At 53.1% G+C, this 26108-nt stretch overlaps 13 protein-coding genes across 13 annotated transcripts; 5 read left to right on the top strand and 8 right to left on the bottom strand.

Annotated features, from left to right (window-relative positions):
• Window positions 1-148: 148 nt before the first annotated feature.
• J4E84_010301 (uncharacterized protein) lies at window positions 149-2071 on the bottom strand (the record flags this gene model as incomplete). The annotated part of the gene is made up of 4 exons (XM_049392857.1): window positions 149-511; window positions 839-1433; window positions 1481-1827; window positions 1895-2071. 4 exons carry the CDS (start codon window positions 2069-2071, stop codon window positions 149-151), a joined length of 1482 nt encoding a protein of 493 aa, XP_049239415.1.
• Window positions 2072-2588: 517 nt separating this feature from the next.
• On the bottom strand, window positions 2589-4420 carry J4E84_010302 (uncharacterized protein; the record flags this gene model as incomplete). Its single annotated transcript, XM_049392858.1, has 3 exons — window positions 2589-2754; window positions 2817-3344; window positions 3393-4420. 3 exons carry the CDS (start codon window positions 4418-4420, stop codon window positions 2589-2591), a joined length of 1722 nt encoding a protein of 573 aa, XP_049239416.1.
• Window positions 4421-4707: 287 nt separating this feature from the next.
• Window positions 4708-5546, bottom strand: J4E84_010303 (uncharacterized protein; the record flags this gene model as incomplete). Its single annotated transcript, XM_049392859.1, has 2 exons — window positions 4708-5318; window positions 5378-5546. 2 exons carry the CDS (start codon window positions 5544-5546, stop codon window positions 4708-4710), a joined length of 780 nt encoding a protein of 259 aa, XP_049239417.1.
• A 304-nt stretch (window positions 5547-5850) lies between these two features.
• On the bottom strand, window positions 5851-6273 carry URM1 (Ubiquitin- modifier 1; the record flags this gene model as incomplete). The annotated part of the gene is made up of 3 exons (XM_049392860.1): window positions 5851-5968; window positions 6017-6181; window positions 6233-6273. 3 exons carry the CDS (start codon window positions 6271-6273, stop codon window positions 5851-5853), a joined length of 324 nt encoding a protein of 107 aa, XP_049239418.1.
• Window positions 6274-6451: 178 nt separating this feature from the next.
• On the top strand, window positions 6452-8909 carry J4E84_010305 (uncharacterized protein; the record flags this gene model as incomplete). The annotated part of the gene is made up of 2 exons (XM_049392861.1): window positions 6452-6580; window positions 6627-8909. The coding sequence occupies 2 exons, from the start codon at window positions 6452-6454 to the stop codon at window positions 8907-8909; spliced, it is 2412 nt and encodes an 803-aa protein (XP_049239419.1).
• A 146-nt stretch (window positions 8910-9055) lies between these two features.
• Window positions 9056-10360, bottom strand: J4E84_010306 (uncharacterized protein; the record flags this gene model as incomplete). Its single annotated transcript, XM_049392862.1, has 1 exon — window positions 9056-10360. The coding sequence occupies one exon, from the start codon at window positions 10358-10360 to the stop codon at window positions 9056-9058; it is 1305 nt and encodes a 434-aa protein (XP_049239420.1).
• A 685-nt stretch (window positions 10361-11045) lies between these two features.
• J4E84_010307 (uncharacterized protein) lies at window positions 11046-11784 on the bottom strand (the record flags this gene model as incomplete). The annotated part of the gene is made up of 2 exons (XM_049392863.1): window positions 11046-11383; window positions 11445-11784. The coding sequence occupies 2 exons, from the start codon at window positions 11782-11784 to the stop codon at window positions 11046-11048; spliced, it is 678 nt and encodes a 225-aa protein (XP_049239421.1).
• Window positions 11785-14645: 2861 nt separating this feature from the next.
• Window positions 14646-16072, top strand: J4E84_010308 (uncharacterized protein; the record flags this gene model as incomplete). Its single annotated transcript, XM_049392864.1, has 4 exons — window positions 14646-14856; window positions 14912-15006; window positions 15060-15374; window positions 15431-16072. The coding sequence occupies 4 exons, from the start codon at window positions 14646-14648 to the stop codon at window positions 16070-16072; spliced, it is 1263 nt and encodes a 420-aa protein (XP_049239422.1).
• Window positions 16073-16400: 328 nt separating this feature from the next.
• J4E84_010309 (uncharacterized protein) lies at window positions 16401-18383 on the bottom strand (the record flags this gene model as incomplete). Its single annotated transcript, XM_049392865.1, has 5 exons — window positions 16401-16496; window positions 16553-17827; window positions 17903-18174; window positions 18233-18287; window positions 18336-18383. 5 exons carry the CDS (start codon window positions 18381-18383, stop codon window positions 16401-16403), a joined length of 1746 nt encoding a protein of 581 aa, XP_049239423.1.
• A 375-nt stretch (window positions 18384-18758) lies between these two features.
• Window positions 18759-20517, bottom strand: J4E84_010310 (uncharacterized protein; the record flags this gene model as incomplete). The annotated part of the gene is made up of 3 exons (XM_049392866.1): window positions 18759-19181; window positions 19370-20193; window positions 20244-20517. The coding sequence occupies 3 exons, from the start codon at window positions 20515-20517 to the stop codon at window positions 18759-18761; spliced, it is 1521 nt and encodes a 506-aa protein (XP_049239424.1).
• Window positions 20518-20995: 478 nt separating this feature from the next.
• J4E84_010311 (uncharacterized protein) lies at window positions 20996-22542 on the top strand (the record flags this gene model as incomplete). Its single annotated transcript, XM_049392867.1, has 4 exons — window positions 20996-21031; window positions 21211-21305; window positions 21360-21379; window positions 21431-22542. The coding sequence occupies 4 exons, from the start codon at window positions 20996-20998 to the stop codon at window positions 22540-22542; spliced, it is 1263 nt and encodes a 420-aa protein (XP_049239425.1).
• A 469-nt stretch (window positions 22543-23011) lies between these two features.
• On the top strand, window positions 23012-23759 carry J4E84_010312 (uncharacterized protein; the record flags this gene model as incomplete). Its single annotated transcript, XM_049392868.1, has 2 exons — window positions 23012-23061; window positions 23123-23759. 2 exons carry the CDS (start codon window positions 23012-23014, stop codon window positions 23757-23759), a joined length of 687 nt encoding a protein of 228 aa, XP_049239426.1.
• Window positions 23760-25477: 1718 nt separating this feature from the next.
• J4E84_010313 (uncharacterized protein) lies at window positions 25478-25973 on the top strand (the record flags this gene model as incomplete). The annotated part of the gene is made up of 3 exons (XM_049392869.1): window positions 25478-25504; window positions 25569-25907; window positions 25953-25973. 3 exons carry the CDS (start codon window positions 25478-25480, stop codon window positions 25971-25973), a joined length of 387 nt encoding a protein of 128 aa, XP_049239427.1.
• Between the last annotated feature and the right edge of the window lie 135 nt (window positions 25974-26108).

Here is a 26108-nt window from a genome sequence, read left to right on the forward strand (position 1 = left end):
ATGGTTCGTATCTGGCGGCATCGGTGCCTACTGGGGCTGAGTCCGGTCTCCTCCGGGAGCCTCCGGGATGTAGAGTATGCGCGAAGGAAGCGTTGCGTTCGCTTCGTCGCGATGAACATATAACTTTTGTCGCATTGACGTGTCCGCATCAAGGGTTCAAGGGATCGAATTCTGTGGTGTCCTTTCCCCAAATCTCGATGTGATTTACGTCTTCCCTTTTCACAACTGTTACTTTTCTTATTGGTCCTGCTCTTTTCGCGTTCAAGCTATTGTCATGGCTGCTCGGTGTCGAGTCCTTATTTGATGGGTAGTAAACGTCGCCTAGCTTGAGAACGATGCTGTCGCCGTAGCCAACGTACTTGACGTTCTTGTACTCCGGTCGCCAGAACTCTGTTCCAATCGCGAAGGCATGCATCTCAGCATCTTGGATTTGATACGGCGCCTCGCTTGTGTCAGAGCTTGGGCGGAATAGAAAACGGACGGCCCAAAGCTTGGGCACTAGAGCAAAGACCTGACGCAGAGACTCAAGCGGTGGCACTGAGCAAGCGAAGCCAACTTGCTCCAAATTAGAGCACGTTTGGCAAAGTCTGAACAGGGCATCGTCAGATAACACCCAGCGATCCGAGAGAAGGAGATGGCGAATGCTGTGGTTGTGATTGGTTTGAATGGCCGCAATAAACTCACTGCCGATGCTGCGACAGCGCTGGTCAGTCGTGTGTTTTGGAGTACTGTTCGCGCTAGAGACTCCGATGACACCCGGCGTCATCGTGGACGGTGTTGTTGGGGTTGCAGCAGCGCTGGTAGTTCTTGGTGAGTCTTTGCCTTGCCTATTGCTCACAATGTACAACCGCTCCATGCCCTTGAATTTACCTAGCATAACAGCGCTCTCTTTATCCGTATTATCGGTGCGCATCACCTTCAGGTTGTGAGGCGTCGGGTGATTACTGTGTATCCTCCAAGAGTCGTCGGCAAAAACGGTCATAGGGTCCGAGGAGCCCATGGCGTTGATCAGGGTGAGCTCTGTATTGGTGTCGGGGCGGATAACATGGTGGAAGCCATCGTCAGAGAAGCGGGTGTAGATGTTGTATAGTCCCAGGTGCTTGAGAGGTATAGAATACTTGGCAGACATGCAGCGTCCGAATAACGAGTGCAGCGAAACTGACTCTTCCCCTACAGCCCTCATGCGCGGACTCCAGTGTAATGTGAGGTGCTCGAGCTTTTTGGAGCCCAGCAGAAGCAGCGAGATATCGTCGGGGTAGCAGAGAGGATCGATATCGTACACGATTAGAGTGGTCAGGTTCGGAAGCGGAGGTATAATGGTGGTCGGCCGTGGTATTCGTTTGGTCTGACACCGAAGGGTGAGCGAGACAAGCGATGTCCTGGCTGTGATGCCCTGGTAAACGGTATACAAAGGAGGAGTGCTCAGCTCCCAACTGGGCATATCAGCAGTTGTCCAGTATGATTTTGGCACGACACGTACGCGAAAGCCTTGAGGGTCTTCATCTTGTCGATGGCGGCACGCATGACAACTTGCAGTATCATGCTGTTGTCCGGCACTCGGCCCTGCTTGTATTCCTCGGTATCATGTTCTCGCCAGTCGCCTTTGACCCGGAATGTCTGTATGTAGTCGCCAAAGTTGCGCGACACGAGCGTATTGAGGCCCATGGCAAACGGGCTGCCATTGCCGTAGCCTTCTGGCCTGCCATCTACGTATCGTATCTCGGCGTACGAGTGTAACGTGACCGTCTCGTAGAGCCGCGGAAGCGTCATGTAGTAGAACAGACGCGATGTGCGCGTGATGCGCGCGAGGTCACCGACATCGTCGAGCTTCCGTGCGTGTTAGTAGAGCTCGGTTGGGACAGCTCGTCGCGTGGCAGGGCGCAGACCAACGTACGTGTGTGAGGATGAGCTGGATCAGGTGCAAGGGCAACTCTTTCGCCTGCGCTAAGTTGCTGTGCGTCCGCGCGGGCGAAGTGAACCAGGTGTGCAGCGGCGCGGCCATGGCTCTATTGCTACCCTCTTGCAGCAACAAGGCATCGCCTGAGAGACGCGTGCGCTTTGGGTCCGACATGAGGCTAGATCAAGGGGACACATGCGTGATACAAACAAAAAAGGGTCCGTACTATCATGGCGGAACTCACAGCTTCATGGCGCATGCATATACGGTCATCATGGCTCATACGTCGTGCTGTCGAGGCGCGTCGGAACTTTTGCTAAGACGCCCGAATGCCCGCTTCGTCCACCAAGCGCGCCCGCATTGGTCCGGCTGCTCCGGGAAGACTCGGTTCACACCTGGACTGATGATCGACACCAGGCATCGTGTCCATTCACGTGCACTGCAATACGGCATATACGTTCTGCACCAGGACCATGTAAAGTCTTGCATTACTCTCTGTTTGGGTCCAAGTCATCGCTATGTGACTGAAGTATGCGTGGCCCCCCTGTGTGCGTGCAGCCAGAAAGGCTCATGGTGGGCGGAGACATCTCCGATCACGACATGCGCACCAAACAACTTAAATATCCAGCGGTTCCGCCCGGAAAACCAAGATTTCGGAGTCGCCGTTTGCACCGATGCAACTAAACTTCGCTCATGACCTGAAGAACCAGGGCTGTTTGCCCTTGTATTCGTCCGCAGGAACTCGAAAAGGGACCTCAATCGTTCCGTCAAACACGCTCATCGGTGGTACGTCATCCTGCTTGAGACCCTGAAGCTCTGACTCTGGTACAGGCATGACAACTCCACACTCCCAGTTCCTGTGATGTTTCATACCAAGTCAGTGTATGTCACATGCAAATCAAATGTGTCTTTTGCGTACCTGATGTTCAGACTCCCCATTTGTCCACTTTTCAATACCTTCTGGCCTCCCCACGCTGATTCGGAGATATTGGCAGAGCCGACGTAAACCCAGGCAAAGGGCTTTCCATTCTTCCCACGACCTCGCGCGAAGAGTAGTTTGTTGTGCGATAGCATACCCCGTCGCATCGAGTCGTAGTCTCGCATGCATTCTTTTGGAAACGTTGGTGCGTTGTAAGTCTGTCTAGTCAACGTAATGATGCCGGCGCCGTCAGGACCGCCCATGCTTTTTTCAACCGTGTCGTTGGTAGGGAAGTATATGCGAAAGCAATCGCGCACGTTGGGTTCCGTGGCAGTGTCTGTCCCGAAGGACTTGCCGCATGCTGCGAGGCGGATGCGCGACAAGAAGGCATCGTTGATGGAACCGAGGGAGGATGCTGCATAGTCAAGCTCGATACATGCGACGTCGTCTAAATGAAGCTCTCGTATAGCGTGCGCGAGGCCAGGGAGACCCGTAGGATGAACTGATTCAGTCTTGTGCGAACCACCACTAATTCGGATTAGCACTGACCCTCAAGAAATGTCATCAAGAACATACATGGAATGTACAAAGGCCAGATGACTCGTCTTCGAGAAGTCGCATCTCAACAGGCCGGTGATGACCTGTGGACCCACTTCCTGCTGCTCCAAGAAGTATACCAACTCGCGACCAAAAGGTGTCAAGTCTTTGGCCTCCGTGACAGTACCGTCATGTCTGCGAGGGAGGTCTATCAAGAACACCGAATTCTCCATGATACCGGGCTGCCAGTCGTTTGCGACCTCGCCCCAGTCGGTCTGTGTCATGTTCGCAGTTGGAACCGCAATGCGCAGCTTATCTTTTCCAAACAGCAGCATGAACTTGCTGTGCATGCTGGCTATCATGCCACCCATAGGCGGGAAATGAAGCTTCATGTTCGGTACGCGAGACTCCCTCCACTCTTGTATGCGCTTTGCTTGAACGTCCTCGCCTCTGTGCTTGCCAGTCATCAGCCAGATCTGCTTGACCTTTGTCGGATCAAGTTTTTCGTATAGCCATCCCGAATCGTACTGAAATGAGCTAATGACTGCGGTATTGACTTTATCGGCTTCTAGTAGTTCTTCAATAGTGATGTCGTCCGTTCGCGGGTACTTGGACGCAAAGGTGCGCTTGATCGCGCCATTGGGGTATTGTAATGGGGTTTCGCCTGAATCGCTTTTTGCGGCAGGCGCTCTTGCAACTTGCTTAGAAGGTGCCTCGGGAGATGCCTCCCGCTTCCTTTTGCCAAGTCTTGCGAGACGCTCCAATTCCATTGCTTTCCGATCCATACCCATGAAACCTGGAGGTTTGTCGGCGACGGCTGCCGTCTTGGTCGCACTCGTTGGCGATGAGCTCGGAGCCGATGACTGTTGCACGTCATTACTCGCGCTTTCCTGCATCGATAGGGCAATCGCACGCCTGAGATCGTCGTCATCTTCGTCCTCAGTGTCAGACGTGAGGTCGATTGACTCGTGCTTATCGCCCGATGCGCTGCTGTGTGCAGCCCGAGGAGAATTCGTCTGTAAGGACATTGCCATCGCAAGCTTGAGATCGTCATCATCAGAATCCATGTGTCCAAGAGTCAAGATGTGGTTGTTATGGGAATGTTGGTGATTGGGTGAACAAAGAGATTCGTTGAGGAGCGGAAGCGATCCGGCATGGCAGGACCCCCGGGGCCTGAACGCGCTGTCGCGAAAGCATGTGACCAAGGCTTGGCAACTATATGGATCATCACGGCTTTGAGCTCAGCCTGCTCTGTCGCACCAACGAAGATGTGCCTTGGTATATAGTGAACGACATATGGCTAGCACTTCTATTTCCTCACATATAGACTACTCATATCTTCTACAACAGTCTTTCACTTGGTTTTGCCGTCGACAGCCCCGCCCGCCCGCTGCACGTTGCGAAACACCACCAAGTATCCCAGATCAGCCAGTATCCATGTCACCATCATCACCACTGATATCGGATTGACATAGTAGCCATGTGCCTCTGGCCACACCCACCAGACATATCCGTAATTCACCGTCAACCCCGACACGCTGCCGATAAAGCGGCACGCCCAGATGCTGTACGAAGAGCCGCGACTGCTTCCTCTGACCACAAGCTGTGCCAATGACATGACGCTCAGCACGACCTGTGCGACCATAGCAGTCCAGAAACCGAGCTCGTCCTTGTCGATGCCCAGATTGCCGCGGTACGCTTTTCCAACTTTTGGGTTGACGGGGTGATCGACATCAAGCCACCAAGAGCTCACAGCGTACAACGCGATGCACCACCATACCAACATGCCAGCAAAGATCTTGCCGATATTCCTGCCAACTGCTGGCGCATGTCCCCATTCATTCGCGCCATACGTGACAGCCGCATAAACAATGCCCATGTCTAAGAGTCCCCATATGGCGAAGAGGGCCTTCTCCCGGAGCTCATCGGCAACGTATATCGCGAATACAATCTCCCACGCAAAGTCTAAATATGGGTGTACCGGGTCAGTATGTCTCATATGCAGCCCGTATAGATACACCTACTGAATGCGAGCGAGAAGAGGGGCATGGCGTATGTGCGGTCGCGAATGGACTGGCGTGCCATCAGGGCGTAGCAGATTGTGTACAAGACACCGCCGGTGCCCAGGAACACATCGTTCGCGTCGAAGATGGAGGGGTCGACGTGATCGGGCAAGATGTCAAGGCGGCCCATAATTGCGAATTGAAATCAAAGAAGAGATGAGGAGGCGCAACATACGCATTAGAAGGGAGTCTAACATATATCGTGAGGGGTGGGGCCCCTGTCATCACGAGCTTAAGTAGCGCTTATGGTTAGTTCGTAAGGGTGAGGTGTCATTCGGACCGCTTCCGGGCTCCCGCAAACTTGTATACGCCGGCCGTATATGTTTGTGCTTTCAGCTGCAATGCGATATTGTCACATGCAAGATGTTTGTGTGATTCGGTATATTGCAGTGTGGATTCCGACGCGGATACCATTTCGGCTTGGCGGTCTTTGACTATCCTCCGTGTAGCGTAGATACGAACATGATGTGATCGCCTCTCTGAACCTCATACTTGTCTTCGCCTTCCAGCTCCCAGTCTGCTTCGTTGATGAGGACCAGTATTCCAGGTCGTCTGAAGCTAATGTCAGCATGTCATTGTTCTCTTGGGGCAGGAACATACACCGTATCGTCAAGCACGAAAAGTTCTTTCCGCGGATCCTTCATGACCTTGTCGCAAAGGTATCTGACAAGGAATGCAACATTTGCTGGCTCTCCAGACTCATCTTTGGCTGGTAGGGCAAGATCATACTTTTTCTGGTTGGCGAACAGGATCTCCAAGCCCCCGCTGTAGAAGATTAGAGAGGAACATCGCCATTTCGCAGGACAACCGACCTACCTGAACTCTATCGTTATTGGGATCGTTTCATCGTTTGACATTTCGTCTCTGCTCGTCTGTAAGATGCTAGGGTTGTGAGAGATTCGGATGTTATCGAGATCGGTTGCGCCTGCTCTGCAGCCCTGAGCCAAATGCAGCTAAGCGAGGCTAGCGCCAAAGAAATCCTTACGGCGATGACTAGATGCGGTGCCTGCGCATACGCAACGCCTAGACCCAACAATGAACATATCCACTGAGTTCATCGCTGCAGGTGGCAATCGAAATCCCGCTGCCGCTGACTGGGATGAGGCCGGGTCGCAACTGCTAGCGTTCGGCGCAGACAACTGCATCGCACTCTGGGATCCTCAGGTAAGTCGCGGCTGGCCAATGACACAACCTTCACTCATCAAGATAGGACGAAAGTCTTCGTGGCGTGCAAGCAATTCTGAGTGGGCACACCAAAGCTGTGAACGCTGTCAAATTCTTTCCAACACAATTGTCCAATGTCTCAGTCCTGCTCAGTGGATCTGCGGACAACACCATCCGCATATGGCGAGGTCGAACAGGCGCATCTTTCGACTGTGTCAAGACGATTTCAGATCACACTCAGCCAGTCACCAGAATAGCAGTACTACCTGGCTCGGACACTTTGGCAACCGGATCTTCAGATGGCACTGTCAAAATCTGGAAGCTTGTTCATGAGGCAGACTTCGGGTCCGTCGATGTCGAGCTTGTACAGACCATCACACTATCACCAAAGTATTTCCCTCTGAATCTCGCACTTGTGACTCTGGACGACAAATCTACAGTGCTAGCAGTTGCGGGTACACGTAGCACCATTCAAGTCTTTGTATCGCACGAAGGCCAATTCCAGCTTTCGGCAACTCTTACCGGTCACGAAGGATGGATACGCGCGCTTGCATTCACTAGAGAAACGTCTGATCTGAACAGTGATTTACTGCTGGCATCCGCAAGTCAAGACAAATACGTCCGTCTTTGGCGTCTCCACCGTGGGGATGAGCTTCCTGCTGCCAGTACTGCACTCAACGACCCAGCGTTAGGTGGATTGGGAAAGTCCCTGTCGAACAAAGCACACTGGATTAACTCTGCTACTTCCAAGTACTCCATTACATTCGAAGCGTTGTTACTAGGACATGAAGATTGGATATACCAGGCCTCGTGGAGACATCGCGAGGGAAAGCTCCAATTACTCACGGCTTCGGAAGACAACTCACTCGCCATCTGGGAGTCCGACCCTAACTCTGGTGTGTGGGTTTGCATCACCAGACTAGGCGAGATAAGTGCGCAGAAGGGCTCGACGAGCGCTACCGGTAGTGCTGGAGGTTTCTGGATTGGTCTATGGTCGCCAGATGGCAACACTGTGGTATCCCTGGGGCGAACTGGCAGCTGGAGGAAGTGGACATACTCGGCTACGGAAGATATGTGGACACAGCAAGTTGCCATCACAGGACACGTGCGCGAAGTCAAAGGCGTGAGCTGGTCAAGAGATGGGTCTTACATGCTCTCCACTGGTTCCGATCAAACTAGTCGGCTCTACTCGCAATGGAAACGCGAAGGCGCATCAGCATCATGGCATGAGTTCTCGCGGCCCCAAATCCACGGCTACGACTTGAATTGCATCGACGCGGTGTCCAACACTCAATTTGTCTCGGGCGCAGACGAGAAGTTGCTACGTATTTTCGACGAACCTAGAGGTGTAGCGGAAATGCTTCAGAATCTCTGCAGCATCAAGGCATCAACTACTGCTGAGCTTCCGGATGCAGCCAACATCCCAGTCCTTGGCTTATCGAACAAAGCTATTCAAGCTGTGGGAGACGACGAGCCAGTCGAGAACGGCGACGAAGACGAACGTGAAGCCGTTGACCCTGCCTCTGTCATTCGCAAATCGACGCTAGACTTCAGTCACCCACCATTCGAGGATCATTTAGCACGCCACCTACTATGGCCGGAGACAGAGAAGCTATACGGACACGGCTATGAGATATCTGCTGTTGCAGTGAGCCGAGATGGAAGTCTCATTGCAACAGCCTGCCGAGCTAGCTCTATCGACCACGCCGTCATACGGCTGTACGACACGAAGGAATGGCTAGAAGTCAAACCGGCACTCAAGGCGCATTCACTCACTGTCACAGCGCTACAGTTCTCACCAGACGACAAATACCTTCTTAGTGTTGGACGAGACAGACAATGGGTTATCTGGGAGCGCAGCGAGGAGCCATCACTATACACACTCAAGCACTCGAATCCAAAGGGCCATTCGCGCATGATACTGGGTGCAGCCTGGACGGCTCTCGAGCAACCTACATTCATGACTGCTGGTCGAGACAAGAGTGTCAAGATCTGGCAGATCATCGAGAACGACGTGCAACTCAAGGCTACCGTATCAGCAAACGCCGCTGTTACCGCTGTAGCTTGTAACGGCGTGCATTTAGGTGAAAACATCATGTTTGCCTTTGGTACAGAGAACGGAGAAATAGGTGTAGCGAGCGCATCGCCAGATGCTTTGGATCAGGCACAAGTATCAATGGTCAAGGCAGACTTGGTGCCGGCGAAAACTATCAACCAGATCGTCTGGCGACCTGGAAGAGCAGATGGCGAGCCACAACAGATCGCCGTAGCAAGTGATGACACCACCTTGCGCGTCTTCAATGTTTCGGATGAGGTATTGCAGCACTAGCACAAGGCATCGCGAAGATGATACATGGATGTCAACTGTTGAATAAACTTTACACTATTAGGTAGGTTTCGCTGGGGTATCTCGCCAAGAAAATTTCACTTCCTTCAACCTCAAATGAAAATAGTACTACATGTCCACCTCTTCGCTTAAGCGTAACGGGATCCAGCAATCTTCTCAGGAAGATCCGAGGCTGCCATGCTAGGTTGACCCTTTGGGTACTGTCCGGGCGCCATGCGCTGAACCGGCTGCGTCATCTGTGGGTGCTGCCCAAACTGCTGCCCAAACTGCTGCATCTGACCCGGTCCTTGTTGCATATACGGGGGCTGAATTGGGGGCTGGCTCGGGTACCCTTGCTGGTTGGGCGGCATCTGATAGTACATGACCTGGCCCGGCTGCGGTTTCATGTGTGCCTGTCCTGGTGGCGGCACAACAGCACCATTACTGATCATGTTCTGCACGATTTCAGCAGCAAGCTTTTCGGCGTCCTTGCTGGTTGTGCGGCGGCGGTGGCGATGGCAGTCAACGCAAGCCCAGACAAATAGCGCAAAGTGAATAACCAGGCCGAAGAACTGGCATACCACACCGGTCAAAGTGACATTGGAGCGATGGTCCTTTTCGGCCCAAAGTTTGTTGACGAAGGCGTCCTGCTCCTCACAGCTGTCAAACTGACTGGATCGGGAACAGTCTCGAGGAGTCTCAATGTAGCTCGTGTCCTGTTCCCATACCCATGTGTTGTTGGAAGCCAGGACATATTCTCCATCGCTGCTGTATGAGTAGCCCCAACCCCATGTATCGAATCCGTCTAGACCCCAACTCATCAAGTACCGGAGGGCTATAAGAGAGAACAACGCCGTTACGATGAAGCCAAGCCATAGAAGAAGATCCATTGCTACGCGGACACCTGGATGCACAGGTCGCTTGCGCAGAAGGAACACGATGATGCAGAGCGCACACCAGACTATCGAGGCAGCCCAAGTAATCAGACTGGGCCATAGAGACCAGTAGCTTTCGTAGCTGATTGAGTAAGAGGAGTCCGGGTCGTATTCACTGTCCATTGTGGACATCAGCCAGCCAAAGCATCCGACTCCGATCAAGCCTGTTATGATAGCAGCGGCTTTGAGGCCAAACTTGAACTTCCAGTATCGGTCGGCAGCATTGAGCTTGTCGTTGTATGAAAGGCGTTCCTCGGTCTCGGTCGCGGTGCCCTGTGGAGCTGTCGTGTGCGGGATCGACGCCGGGGGTGCCATGGTGGGAACACCCGGCGCAGGGCTGCTCGAGGGAGGCATTCTGGGCGAGTTCGCGTGCGCAGACGAGGTTGAGTTCGCGTTCGTCGCGTCGGACAGTCTTGCTGCGGACTTTGGAGGGGGCGTTGGCACTGGAGACGGAGGTCCTCCTGAGATCGCGTCTGGCGCTTGCGGCACAGCTTGTGGCTGCTGAGTAGAAGAAGACATTATTAAAGTATTAACTAAGTAGAAAGCGAGTGGATGCGCAGAGACATGCGCGTGGGATGGGGTCAGACAGAATCTTCACAAACACAACGACCGTGAAGAAGATCAAACGACCGCGAACAAAATCAGGCAACAGGAGAGACCTTCGCCTGGATGCGTCCATCGTGCTGTTTGTGGCGCCATTGGGTGCCTGAGGCTAGTCGGCATTGGTGTTGGAAGTCACTTAATTTAGATGAGCAGGAGCGGAAAAACGATGATGCGGGCCGGCTAAGCTTCAGTCTTCTCAGTCATCAATGCACGGCTCCCGACGACGCGCTTGTCAAAGCTTAAACCAGGCGTGCTCCTTTGTCATTTCGCAATCTCAGGAAAGTCCTTGTCAATCAAAATGTGTTGGTTTAATATTAAGTACTTCATTGCTAGTTGGCTCACCGGCGCCAACGCTTCGCGGGATACCGCAAAAAAAAAACATTACATCGTAATAGACCTGTATCGATCAAATCCTGAAGCAATCAAACTTCATACTGGGCCCGGCCACGAAGTGGAACAAGGAATGACAAGTGTCGGTGCCCCATCTCAGTCATCTCAGCCATCACAACACTACCAATGGCAGGTCGCGCTTAGTACATGGGGTCACCAACAGCGGTGATGGAAGCAGTGCAAACACCGTTCTTGCAGTATCCAGCAGGAGTCAACCAGCCCCAAAGTTCTGTATTCTGTCAGCATCTCTCTTCGGAGTTCCTCGAGGTACGTCAAACTTACCGACTTGCTCTCCGTTGGCGAAGATGGCACGGGCAATACCCGAAATGGTGGCTGAGCACGCCTTGTGGCCAGAGATCTGGTCGCAAGTAATGACGAAGGGAGCGGTAGCTGAAAGAGGAATCTCGGCAGACCCGTAGCAGCGGCCCTCAGCGCACCATGCAGAAACAGTGTTGTTCATGGAGTACTTGTCGCCGTCGACGAGCAGGTTCTCGAGAGAGCCTGCGACAGTGACGGTGCACTTGTGGTCGGTGTTGCAGACTCCAGATACTGGAAGGATGTCCGTTAGCACAGGAAACTCATGTGGAGATGCGGTAGAGGGTATACTTACGGAGACCGACAACAGCGCCGAGAACACCAGAGAGAGTCTTGTCAATGACAGGTGGCATAGCGGGAAGGTTCTCAAGAGAGAGCACGCCGTGACCCTGGACTGGGGCAGAGAAGCTCGATGGCATCGTCGGCTGGCCAGTGGAAGCGGCGGTTGGCGCAGCGGTGATGGTGGACGTAGTGGCTGCCTTCGCAGCAGAACCCGATCCGGAACCAACGCTCACGTCCAACAGAGCGCTGGAAGTAGCAACACCGACGTTGAGGCCACCGAGCTTGAGGCCCAGGAGAGGAGAGGCATTTGCCGAAGCAATCAGAAGAGCGAGGGTAGTAGTAGTGAACTGCATTGTGAAATCCGAAGCTGTGAAGCGATTGATAGCACGGAAACACAGAAGAGTGTGATGGCCGAGATGACTGAGAGGAGCTGATAGAAGAGCTGGAGATGATTGAAGCTGATGATCCTAAGATGAAGGGATCTTGCCAGCTCTTTGTAGTCGTTCATGGTGGCTTAGAGAGCAATGACTTCTCAAATCTTCTGTTGTTGAACCCCTGACGTACGTCAACTCTGTGCTAATTGAGGGCAACCGGTTCGCACTCCGAAGCGCCTTCGATGCCAGAACCCAACGCCTGACGATGTTCGCACTACGAAGTTTCAAATCGCTGAGGCTTCCAGACCACCCGTTACAGATTCTCGATCTTCAGGCACGGATACTAACGTCGCTGATCTGCCGTTAAGCGAGTCCCTACGTCGGTGGTGTCCGACACGCAAGATCTGTATGTACCGCAAGCCAGATCTATCGCGTGGTCACTTAAGGTTTTGCACTAGCTGGGCGGAGTCGTCTCCGAGCGATGCGGTACATATGACCCAACCAATGGGATTACACCCATGTACTAGTACGCAAACCTACCCGCCTCCAAAAGCTATTTGGCACTGCCGAAATCGAAGCCCAACGCGCGCTGTACGGTACCGCATTTGGCCAGACCACATGTGCTAGCACCCTTTTGATCAAATCGCACACCCTTTTCGCTACCACTTACCTGGTCGCTGGTTGAGCTACAGACGCCTCGGCAGCTTGCACCAACGCTCGACTAGCTCATCGCTATACAACACCTAGACTGTAGTATACCGCGGTACATCGTGGCTAACGTTCTCCAGTCTCGATTCGGTAATGACGATGGAATCATGGCTTCAACGCATTCAAATCATTAGAGAGTCATGTAAGCTCCTCCCCATTTTACTGCCTAATGCATCAACTTCACATAATGGCGTTGTATCACGCTGTGTGATATACTAGCTGCATCGTTTTCATTCAACGAAACAAGTGAGGGTTGCACAATTACTGAGGTCTGGACTGTACGTATCTTGGTATGATGAGTGATCTCATCTATCGTGGTAACATATCGCGGAAAGGAGAGTCTCGACAAAGTTGAAGTTGTGATGTTTAGAGTACATCGTAAAGAGACTGTGCTACTGATGCTAAGTCTATACCAGCTCGGACCGAGCTCAACATCGGAATATACAGGCTACGAAGAAAATATGTATTAAAGTATTGTACATAGAAGAATAAAACATTACGGCCCAGTCGTCACAGGCACAAGCGCCTCCAAACCATCCGTTCCGTCGTCACAAACACCAAAGTGGTCCGCCAGGGTCATACCAGGCTTACCATCGCGGAAACATGCCGTGTTCTTCGTTGCATAATCCCTCAGCGCGGTCCAGTCCCTACATTGGTGCACCTGGCCGTCACCCGCCATGCCATCGCCGTGACCATACAGCGGAGTGTTATCCGCATGGCACATAATGTGTTGACGCAGGGCGTCAAAGCAATGCAAAGCGTGATGCGAGGGGAAGGGCGGGAACTCTTGGCGCTTCAGAGCTAGATATGAGGCGCGAACAATACGCTAGAATGGGGGTGGTTAGAAAGATGCATAGGTACCTGATGTTTACTGAACAACAGAAGTGACGTACGAGGCAGTGGAGCTGATGGTAGGCTTGGAGAAGATACATCCCTTTACCAGGCATTCCGGGTATGTCCATAGAACGAGGCCACTGTACAAGATGTCAACCACTGCTCATTTCAATGATGGTGTCTTGGTTCCCGAAAACCTGGTTGGGGGTAACTCACGTGGTTCTCTGCTGCGAACTCATGGTCAACCGCGATATGTCCATGCGCAGTGTTGATGTTGTCCCACAGCGGGTCTGCTTCCGTCGCGTTGGGCGCACCCCATGGGGTATTCCAATGAAAAGGAACATACGCGATAGGGAGAGACTCTACCCTAGCAAGGTCGTTGGGAACCTCAAGGGTGCTGGATGCGGCGAGGCTGGTCAGAGAATCTCCCGGGGTCGCCGTGGCGGCCACACCCGCAGCGCGCCATATGGCAATCGAGAAGCCCAATACACAGACGTTTGCGATTGAGAGCACGACCAGTGCTATCGTCGGATAGTGTCGTCTGTGCGCCGAATGCGAACACGAGGCGTGATCCGGGGCTTGATCCGCCGAGGAGACGAGCTTGTACCGAGCGAACATGGTGTTGTCGAATGCGTGGAGGAACGATCGAGAAACATTGCTGAAACCTGCATATCAAATACTCACGATGGTCAGCGCTGCGCAGGATGCACGAGGCAAGTCCTAACGAAGCAGCGTACAGTTAAGGTTCACGACGATGCCTCGAGGTGGTTAGCGTAGTGCTGAAGCATGCCGCAATCGCGCGAGGAGTTTCTTCCGACCTCGGTCCGTCACGACCGAAAATCGTCGCCTCACGATCTAGGTGGGTCTGCGAATCAACGCCTTTCTCCAGACTCGCATCAGGGGCCGCTTCTAGACCGAAGCGCGGGAGATCTTCCGCATGTCGTTGCTGGGAAAATAGCCATGTGCTCGGGGTTTATGTGCGTCACTTTTCGTGCCCAACGGCGCTTCTGTGCCAGCCTTGCGCACGACTATCGAGCTGAACACCTTTGGGCCACTACCGGGTACCTAGCTAAGGGTGAGGGTGTAGACATGCAGTTTTTCTGAGAAGGAGTTCCCTCCGTTCCTTCCATACCTGTGAATGCCATGTCTACATAACCTCGCGTGATCACCACCGGCAAAACTCATCATCACGGCGAACCATCAGTCTCTCTTTCGAGCATATCATACTTGCGAGTTCTCTCCTTCTTGAGAGTATCTTCGGTTACTCCTTCCGAGTCCTTCGTTAAACCACCGCAAAGATGAGTTACACATACATCAACGTTACCTCGTGCCTCGCCACTGGCATCGCTCTTACCGTTTTGACTGTCCTTTTTGTCGCTCTGCGAATAGGCGTAGCGATACAAAAGGCCGGCAAAAGCAGAGAGACGCGTCTCAGCAAGCATCTCGACGACCTCTTCTGCCTCCTCGCTCTCATCCCAACCATCGGCGTCTCCACTGTTCTCATCTATGGTAAGCCTCAAGCCAAGCAAACCCAAGCCATTCTTTTATCTGACTAGTTCTACAGGTGCTGCTAAGGGCATTATCGGCGGCCACAACGACCCTAGCAACATCGAAGGCTGGATCTACAGCACGACACCAGATTTAGTAATTTTGGAGAAGGTTAGTCACACTGTTCTCGGCTGGTCTTTCCTGCTGGACTAACACTGCGACAGTGTGTGTACATGATTTTCATCATGCAGCCACTGGCTATCGGCTTCACGAAACTCGCTTTCTTGTTCCTGTACCGTCGCATCTTCACGTGGCCTGGTTTCCAGTGGACCTCGCTTGTGTTCATCGTCCTCACCATTGCTTTCACCATTGCCTTCTTCTTTGGCTTCATCTTCGATTGCCGCTTGAACTTTGCTGCCAATTGGGGCTCTCTTGCTAGCATCGCAGAGAACTGTCCGTTCGGATTTGAGGCGACCATCACCTTCACGGTTCTCGATGCTGTGTTCGATCTCTGCATCTTGCTTCTGCCACTCCCATGGGTAAGCTACCCAAACTCGATTCACTCTTGACAGACGGCTAATCATTGCGCGAACAGATCTGGCGTCTCCAAATGCCCACCGTTCGCAAGATCCAGCTGTGCGGTGTCTTCCTACTCGGAGGATTCGCCGTCGCCTCCGCCATTGTCCGCATGGTCATCTGCATCAAGCAGAACACACCATCCGCCGCCCTCGATGAACAGTACATCATGGGCATGCCCACCTACGACATCATCGGCATAACCTCGCACGGCCTCTTCTGGACCGTCGTCGAGACCAACGTCGCTCTCATCGCATGCTGCCTTCCCAAGATCCGATCCGTGCTCAGCTTGGCCGGCCTAGGAAGCATCATGATGTCCATGGGCTCTCTCCTCCAGAAGATGGGCTCCAGTATGGGTACTCAGAACTCCAAGAGCGCTAGCAACGGAAGCAACGGCAGCGGCCAGTTCAGCAAGCTCAGCAAGATTTCTGCTGCTACGACCGTTACAGTTGGTAGCACACCCCGTAGTCAGCTCGGCCACTACCGCTTGGAGAAGGAACGCACTGATAGCGATATCAACCTCGTTGACCTCAAGGGCTTGGGCAACAAGACTGACGCCGAGGCCGTCGCCTTGGAGAAGGGAATGTCGCCTGACTCTTACGAGGACTTGGAGGACAGGAAGTACCTCGGTAGGAACTCGCCCAGCAGGTTCTCCCAGTAAAACCGCACAGTAACGATGCGATATGATGCCTCTCCGGAGGCTACGATCTCAGATATACCCCTCAATGATTTATTCCAGCGTAGTGTAGCGAAGCGTAGCGTAACATCTTAATAATAATCAAATACCACCATCAGCATAATTCTCCTTGTTTGCCAGTGTATCTCGTGACGAAACACATCGACAATATGCAGAGGTCGGCAGCCAGCCGTCACATCACGATTACCAGTCGTTGGAGAGGAAGAACCTGAAATGGGGCTCAGCATATATAGCATGAAAAAGTATCATGATTCCATTGAATGAATTTGATTGAGAGTTTGCGGAACAGAGTTTAATGCATCTGGTACTCATCTAGTGCCATGCCTTTAGCGATCTTCTTGATCAGTGCTTTCTTCAGAAACTGTTCTCGAGCAAGACTTCGAGTTTGCTGTAATTATGTTAGCCATGTTCCATTTAGAGCGATGTCGCAGAAGATACACTTACCTTGACGAAGACATCAGTACTGACCCGCCCCTTGTCCAAAGCTCTACCCAGTACAAACAATGCGTCTGCAATGCCCTTCTCTTCCGCAGCAAGAGTGTAGAGCTGCCCTCCAACTATTGTCGGGGCTACCAAGACATCATCCACATCTGGTGCCTTTCTTCTGCGCGCATCCTCCATGACTCGGTCTGCTTCGACCATGGCACCCTTCAAAACTTGTTCGTTCGACGCAAGCGCCGCGTCAAGCTGCTGGAGTTCGCCCAGTTCCGACTGTAACCGAGAGTATGCAGTCTGTAAGGCGGCTTGTTGCGCGCGAAGTGGTGCTACCGCAGCCATGTTGGAGGAAACTGTTTGTCGGATCTGCGACACGAGCGTTTGGCTCAAGGCCCGGAGAAGGGCGTCCTTCTCAGGGTTTGGTGGAACAGGTGGTACTGGCAATGGGACCTGATTGCCGGACTGTGACGGTAAGGTGACTTGGAGCGAGTCATCGAGAAGATCGATTGGGGGCTTTGGAGCTGGTGGCGGTTGCTGAGGCGGTGCATGTGAGTATTGCTGGAAAGGAGCCTGTTGCTGTGGCGGGTAACCCTGTGGCGGCTGTCGATACTGCTGTAATTGTGGTGGAGGTTGCCCATACTGCTGCTGGGGTGGTGGGCCCTGGTACTGTTGTGCTTGCTGGAAGTTTGGGGGCTGTGGGGGCCCTGATGTCGAGAACTGGGCAGCCGTTCGTTGGCCATTTGGTGTCATGGGGCTCACGGGGCTGCCGTTCTGTACTGACTGTGGAGGGTAACCATGCGCGTGCATTTGCGGGTGTTGAGGACCCGAGCCTGAAGTCGCTGGGCCTTGACCATAGCCACTCTGTCGATTGGGCGCGTATGGTGGACCTGAAGGCTGCGGCTGCCACCTCTGCGGCGCATCGTATCTACTGGCCTGAGATTGCTGATACGACTGCTGCGACTGCGGATGTTGTGGAGGGTGGGGTGGCAGAGGAGGGGGTTGCGAGTATCGGTCGTGTGGTGTCTGGGGCGTGGAGCGGTTTTGTTCATGTGGCTTCGGCGGCTTTGGAGGGGGCGCGGGTGCTTGGTTCGATGGAGCCGGGGACAAGGATGCGCCTGGAGTGCCGTGTACTGAGCGGCGCCATTCGGCTGGCGGCGGGGGTACTGGAGGGGGTGCTTGCTGCTGCGGCGTACTGTATTGCGGCTGTTGTTGCCGCGATCGCACGGGTGGCTCTTTCGCAAAGACGCCTCTTAGTACGGCGAGGAAGTCGAACAGTGTAGATTTCTGCGCACACATCAGCTGTCGTGTCTCAATCTGGAGCATATCGCCCTCTGGCCTCCCAGCTCATGCAGTACTCACATCCCAGTATTTTGCCCATTGCGCCAGATACGGGTGGTATATCCTGCCATCGGTGCTCACGTGCTGCCCGGGTCTTAGCACCATGTCTTGCGCCGGCGTGACGTATACAATGGGCGGTTCTCGGGGGTACGACTGAGGCACCCATATCGCTACCGGGAAGCCGTATGTTGCGCCGCGAAACGTGACCGGCAGCGTGCCGCTGAGAAGCAAGAGAAGCGCTGAGGAGCCATTCTCGTACGTATATGGCTCCGTCTTTGGTGAGAGCGACGGGTCTGGACGTTGGTGTAAAGTGAGTATAGCTGTCGTGGAGCTGCGACGCATGTGACGTACAGTTGGACAGTGCCTCGGCCGCGTCGTGATATGTGCGATTTACGTCTGAGTATTCCTGGAACTTGTTAGCGCATACGATATGTATTGCGGCGAGCGGAATTACATTGACGAGAACGCTGTATAGCCAGTTGAGGACTTTCTCGCTGGCCATGTTGTAACTGATCGATGATAGCACCAGGTTAGACGATGGCCAATGGAGCACGGTCCTCACCTCTCCCAAGGTGAACCCCTCAACACCTTGGCAATGCCCAATGACTTGCCCCTCTATGCTTCACATAGTTGCCGTGCCGTACGTAGGCTGGCACTCAGTCTTTCACTCAGACGATCTGCGCATCACACATGGAGGAATTCGTCAAGAGTATGTGTACATGCTCAATACATTTCATTATGTAGAGCTATTGCGTATGGTACATTGCTATGTAATCGTGTTTCTCGTAACCGCTACAACGAGCGTGGGCATTGTTGCCAAAGAATGTACGTCATTATATTATACAAGTTTCGCCGGGGTATCAAACAACTACTTCGCTCAATGCTGACTCCATTCGATCGTGTTGAGGTCGACACCCTCCTGCACGAGTTCCCACAACGGGCTCAACTCGCGGAGGAAGGTAACGCGCTCCTTGACAGCTTTCAAGACGTAGTCGATCTCTGAGTCTGTAGTGTAGCGTCCGATACCGAAGCGAATACTGCTGTGCGCGCTCTCGTCGCTGCTGCCAAGTGCCCGCAGGACGTAACTGGGTTCGAGCGACGCCGATGTGCAAGCGCTGCCCGAAGACAGGGCAATGTCTTTCAGCGCCATGAGAAGTGACTCACCCTCAACGTAGGCGAATGAAACATTGACACAGCCGGGGTAGTGTCGCTCCCTGTCGCCGTTGAGTGTCGTGTGCTCGAGCGATAGCAGGCCTTCGAGAAGACGGTTCGACAGCGCGGAAATGCGCTTGGTGTCATACTGGCCATTGTCAGCAAAGTCCGAACAGAATTGATGTGACCAAAACAATGTGTGATAAGGAACTCATAACCCCTGCACATGTGTCAACATGGCGCGTCGACGACCGAAGCCGCCTAACGCTCTGAAAGCCATGCATGTATAAAGCAAATAATCATAGTGTTCGAGATAGTAAAGGAAGAAGTACGTACCTCCATCTCTTCTTTGCAGATCCGTGCGGCTTCGCCCATACCGATGGCAAGAGGAGGTGCTAATGTGCCACTTCGCAGTCCTCGCTCTTGACCACCGCCGCTGATGATGGGGTCGAGCCTGACCCTAGGCCGTCTTCGTACGTAACATGCGCCGACGCCCTTGGGACCGTAGATCTTGTGGCCTGATATCGACATCAAGTCGACATGCATCTTGTTGACGTCGATTGGGATCTTGCCGACAGCCTGCGCCGCGTCGGTGTGGAAGAAGATCTTCTTCGACCGGCAGAGCTTTCCGATCTCTTCAACGGGTTGTACAACACCGATCTCGTTGTTGACAGTCATGATACTGACAATGGCGGTATCGGGTCGCATTGCGGCCTCGAGCTGTGCCATGTCGATCAGGCCGTTGTTTCCTACTGGCAGGTAAGTGACGGAGAAGCCTTCATCTTGCAAATGTCTACAGCTGTCAAGCACACACTTGTGCTCGGTCTGTGCTGTGATGATGTGCTTCTTCTTGCCGCTACGCCCAAAGAAGCGAGCTACGCCCTTGATACTCATGTTGTTACTCTCGGTAGCACCGCTGGTGAAGATGATCTCCTTGGGGTCTGCACCAATGAGGTTGGCGATATGCGCGCGGGCATCCTCTACGGCCTTGTCGGTCTCCCAACCGTACGCGTGGGTTCGCGAATGGGGGTTACCGTACATGCCGGTCATGTATGGCATCATCTTGTCTACTACTCGTGGGTCCATTGGGGTTGTGGCTTGCATGTCTAGGTAGATAGGCCGTGAGCCCTGGTCCATGACGGTGGCTTGCTTGAGTATGCCTGAAATTGTCAGCTTCGCGGAAAGCGGGGTGGCGTGAATTCTGGCCTACCAGCAGTGGGACTCATCATGGCATCAGCGCTCATGCCTGTTGTTGGCATGGTCGCATCCTCTGCTCTTTCTCCCGTCTCCTTGAGGAAACTCCGCTGCTCCTTCTTGATGGCTGAGTCGAGATGGGAGGCGTTGGAGACGGTCGCCTGCGCGGGCTTGGACTCTGAGACATAGTGACGGCGGATGCTCGAGACACGAGAAAACGCAGATGAAGGGTATCGACGAGAGGCAATGCGCAGGGCCTGCCTCGCGACGGTGGGTGCAATGTTGGACATGGTGAGAATTGGAGTGTTGGGGTTGAGAGAGCAAATTGCCTCCCGAGGTATTAGAAGCTATCAAGTTTTAGCGCACGGATCGGCTGACTAAATGGCCCCCAGCGTTCACGGCCACATCGTCCACTCGTCATGCATGGTTCATTGTTTGCCTGCACGACAAGATAGTCGTTCACGCGACCGCGCGCTGCTCTCAGCTTTTGGCCCTGGGTTTCTCGTGCACTAGCCGCAGCAGATCATTCACTCTTGGCGTGAAGTAATTGCACTCGTGCTCGTTTTCGCTCTCGGCGCTCCGCGACATCCGGCAGCCGTGGGCAGTTGGCTGGCATAGCCACAGGCGACGTCATCGACGATTCTAGCAGCCACGCCGGCGCCCGCATCGTTCGGCTGCTTCCTGCTGGCTTACATCTGCAGTCTCCACGGCGCCTCCTGATCCCTACTGTGTATCAATTCCCAGCAGACTTACAGACTTACCCCCACCATGAGTTGGAAAGGCCTAACAAAGACCGTCACCCGGGTACGGCAGGCGCCCTCATATGGCCTTCGGGCATCAACACGTGCTAACATGGTGGTTTAGGCGCCCCAAACCTTCAAGCAAAGATTCAACCTCGTACGTATTTTGCGAAGGCCTCCAGGGGCTCTCCCCTCTACGCGCCTGCTTCCGAGTACGTTGGGCCTTGCTAACAGGGCGTGTAGGGCGAAATCACCAAGGACCCCATCTATACCGATGCCGAACGCCGCTTTCAGGAGCTGGAGAAGGAGACCAAGAAGCTCCATGACGAGTCCAAGAAGTATGCGCCTGTTGCGACACAGTCCTAGTTGCGACCCTGGCTAACATGCGACAGGTACTTCGAAGCCATAAATGGTGCGTAAACAACATGCAGCCCCACGCGATTCCGCCTAACCCACTTCGCAGGCATGCTCTCACATCAGATGGAGTTCTCGAAAGCGATCGCCGAAATCTACAAGCCCATCTCCGGCCGAATGTCAGATCCCGATTCATTCCTCGACGAAGGCAACACAGCAGGCATAGAAGCATGCGAACAGTACGAGACAGTGGTCCGGGAACTGCAGGAAACACTCAAGCCCGAACTTGAGATGATAGAGTCCCGGGTTATTCGCCCGGCGGACGAGCTGCTAGTCATCATCAAGGCCGTACGAAAGATCGCCGCCAAGCGCGACCACAAGCAACTCGACTATGACAGACATCGCGCCGCGTACAAGAAGCTCGAAGAGAAGAAGGACAAGACGCTAAAGGACGAGAAGGCCATGTACAAGGCCGAGAACGATGTGGAACAGGCTACGCAGGACTACAACTACTTCAATGATCTGCTCAAGGACGAGCTACCGAAGCTGTTCACACTGGAGAGAGAGTTCATTAAACCTCTATTCCAGTCTTTCTACTACATGCAACTGAACGTCTTCTACACACTACACGAGCGCATGCAACGGCTCGACATCGGCTACTTCGACCTTACTCTAGACATCGAGGCCGCGTACCAGAAGAAGCGTGGCGACACACAGGAAGAAGCGGAGAAGATCTCCATCGTGAAGTTCAAGACTACAGGAGGGGCTCGTGTCGCTGGCGCACGTCCAGGCCAGTCAAAATACGCAACGAAAGCTCTGGAAGCCAAGGCAGGCCGAAGTTCAATATCGGAAGAGACGGAAACACCTCCCCCGCCGTACTCTGCCGGACCTTCTGCAGCTACTGGAGATGTCAAATCCCCGACGCTATCAGCAGGTTCGTGGGGCTCTGCTGCCAAGGCCAAGGGCGCGCCTCCACCACCAAAGCCGAAGCCATCACGTCTCAGCGGTGTCCCGGCGACCGAAACCGTTACAGCTCTGTACGACTACGAGGCGCAAGCGGAAGGTGACCTGAGCTTCCTGACGGGCGACGTGATAGAAATCGTTTCAAGGACGCAGAACGACAATGAGTGGTGGATTGGAAAGGTACGGGGGAAGCAGGGACAATTCCCAGGTACGTACTTTCATTCGCATGAAGATTGGAATTCTCTAACCAGATTCTAGGCAACTATGTCAAACTGAATTAGGGATTCAGTCCCCCATCTCCCACCTTGCGGTTACGAGGCCACACATGTTGAAGCATTGTGTTGCCAGTGTTGCGTTTACAGCATCGTTCGGGGTTTACGTTAGACTTCCGTGCTAGATTTAAGCGATCAGCACATGTATTTGCATTGTTCAGACTAATCTTCAATCCTATTCTGGGTACCGTCCATTTCGATTTGAGTATTTCCATGTCGCAAAGCTCCTGTTCGTATTTGGGGTTGCTAGTATACGATGCTGGAGAAGATTAGCGTGCAGTAGGCGGTGATCTTTCCGCCGCACCCCGCATGACGTGTGCCGGAGACATGGAGCAGTTGAACCCCTGCAACCTCGCGAACATCTTCAGGGTATCGTGAAGTAATCCTTCCAGGCCACGGACATCTACGAATCGAACAGCGACCAAGTCCAAGTCCTTTCGTATACTATATTCATCATGCCCTACGAGTCAACAATCACCTTCACGCTCGACACAATATGTCCCTGGTACATGCACCCACCCTTCGCGCCACAGCACCACTTTAACCAATCCCTCACTCTACCACAGGACATACCTAGGCTTCATCCGCCTCTCCAAAGCCCTCTCCAACTACCGCACCACCAACCCCTCTTCCCCAGCAACATTCACCCTCAAACTAGCACCCTACCAACTCTACCCCGACGCCACCCAAGAAGGCGTCAACAAATATGAATGGTACAAGAACGAAAAGTACGACGGCAGCGAAGACCGCATGAACAAGTATATGGCCGTCATGCGTGATTTGGGTAAACAAGAGGGGATTCAGTTTGATTTTGGGGGTGGGGTGGTGGCGAATACGTTACATGCGCATCGTGTGTTGCAGTGGTTGCAGAATAACAAAGAGGATGGTGTTGCGCTGGAAGCAGTAAGATCTCTGTATAATCAGTACTTTGAGCAGCGCGCCCATCCATCTAGTCCCGAAACGTTGGTCAGAGCGTGCACGGCAGCTGGGCTGAGTGAAGAGGAAGCGAAGAAGCTGGTGGAAGACAATGATGAGGAGTTGAGGGAGACGAAAGCGGCGATTCGGGAACAAGCTGGAAATGGGGTGGATAGTGTGCCGTATGTTATTTTTGAGGGCAGGAAGAGGGACTTTACGCTTGTGGGGGCGAAGAGTGTGGCGGAGTATGAGAAGGTGCTTGGACAGGTTGCTAAGGAGTGTGCGTGAGGGGATGTGGTTGGGGGGTGTATGGTTGTTATTGGTGGACTAGAGTTGATGTTATTCTTCCTGTTCTTTCCAATCTCTCCACTGCATAGTGAAGGTCTTTTGTTGGCGATACTTCTGATTCGAGAGGACCTGATTGGATGAATGCATATGAATGTCGGAAGTTGTGAGGCGCTCGGCTGCTTCGCGTAAGGCGTAGTGAAGGAACGTCATCGCCATTGCTGAACAGCCTCGGGCATGAAAGCAACTACGAAGCAGCGGGATACGTCACTGATCACCGTCCTGATCATTCGGAAGGTACCTGAGTACACCAGATCAGCGTATCCCGTATCCGATTCGACCCGTTTGGCGCTACACTAGGTCTGCTAGGCTCAAACGAGATAGTTATGCGAATATGTGGAGACTGAATTCCGAAGACAGCCTTGCTATGGTCTAGGGGATGTATGGCGGAATTTATCCCGGTGTTCTATATTCCGCAACTCGAAACGCTTTTAGTCTCTTACTGGACTTTGCACTCTTGGACTACATCCATTCCTGGGAAATGAACTCGGAGGCTGCTTGATACTCGATCTCACCACAACGTTGACCAGACAACAGTGTATACTTCCAAAGAAGCTAGTTACAGATTATGTCAACCGATGTACCTAGGTATCCAGGAATTTGGGTTACTTACGCTACTCTCGAGGTCGCTCCACATTCCAGGCTAACTACACTAACGTCAAGACTACGATAGTCACTCCGCGGACACTGACGCTGCGTTTACAAAAGGCAGTGCTTCTCATATCCAAGTTTGTCGAATAAGAATCTAGAGCTGCATGTTACCTAGGTAGCGACGGATACAGCCATCGTCCGCACCCTAGCCGCTATAACGGGCGATCCTTTCTACATGACCGTATACCCGCGGAATCAATACCGATAAGGAGTATGCCAAACAGATCAGTAGATTGACGGGCTGTAATTACCTTCCTACCTTGGCCTGAAAAGCTTGTGTTGCTTCTCATACAAAGCCACAGTCTACATGAGTTGCACTACGCTGGGCTGCAGCGAGGAAAGCGAACGTGTACAAATCATTGGGAAGAGTGAACGACCACGTGCTTTGCCGGGTACCTTAGTGGTACATTGGAATGGCTGGCGATCCCAGGTTCTAGCAGGTGGCCTTGCAGGACGAAGTATGTCACTAGATGTAGATCTACGTGCTCCCTACTACGTCAAGTACCCTCTGACGAGTTGACCTTTTTGTACCTTCCACCTCAGGCCTCGTTGATCAACTTCTTTGGCAACGGGCAATGCTCATTGGGCCCGCGAGGCTGACGGCGTGACATGTCCCCTTGATCTCTCGACGGAGAAGCTCAGTCCGTGTAGATCACGTATGCAGCATTTTATGGGGAAAGTGGGCTTCACGGGGAAGAAAGACGTAGGTGGCATAATATGAGATGAAAAGGTCGGATCGATCGTCGATTTCGAGCAATGCTGGCTTCATGATCAGCTATAAGAGGAGGTGCTCGACCGCGAATTGATGAAGCATCTCACAGCAACATTGTATCACTCTCCAATACAATCACACGACCAAGTATCTCAGCTACGAAAAAAACAACACACGAAAACCGCCATCATGCAGTATGTCGTCCACGCAAGGCATACAGTGTACACATCGCTTACTCGAACCCAGATTCTCAGTAAACTCCGTTGCGATGGTACTCGCAACCGCCATCACCACCACAATGGCTGCTCCCACCAACAACCTCGCCGTAAGTGTCACTTCTCAACACAAGGCGACACCCTTGCAAACTCATCCTACTAACCTTCCCCCAGCTCCGCCAAGACGACGGCGTAACCCGCTGCAAAGTCGAAGCTCAAGCCTCGCACACCTACGGCGGCGGCAGCTACTACCAAACACCTGTCGATATAACTAGCGGAACACTCTACTGCTACGACGTCAACAACGACATGGTCTACTACGACCACGATGCCGATGTGGAAAACTTCAATGGCGCTACCAGTACCGTCTCTGCAGGAGATTGCCATACCCTCGGCGATGTTACGTTCCACACTGCGTACAATAGCGCGAGCAATCACTTTGAGATTTGCTCGGTTAACTATAACGGGGCGGACACTCAAGGTGTAGTTACTAGTAGCATTGATCCTGGGCCGGTGAGCGTGTCGACTTCTTACTGTACTATCTACATTCCATGCTAGGTGATGGGGATGCTCGCTTGAGGCACGTTTGCGGATCACCTGGGCAGTCAGTAGCAACGACGAGGTGGTAGCACCTAAGTCACACTCCAATTAGAAAGAAAACACCTACTTCTTCCTGGTAACATGATGTATGCTTCGTGATTGATTATTTCGAGT

The sequence above is a fragment of the Alternaria hordeiaustralica genome, assembly GCF_023758085.1.
Source record: "Alternaria hordeiaustralica strain BMP 2776 chromosome Unknown scaffold_39, whole genome shotgun sequence".
NCBI lineage: Eukaryota > Fungi > Ascomycota > Dothideomycetes > Pleosporales > Pleosporaceae > Alternaria > Alternaria hordeiaustralica.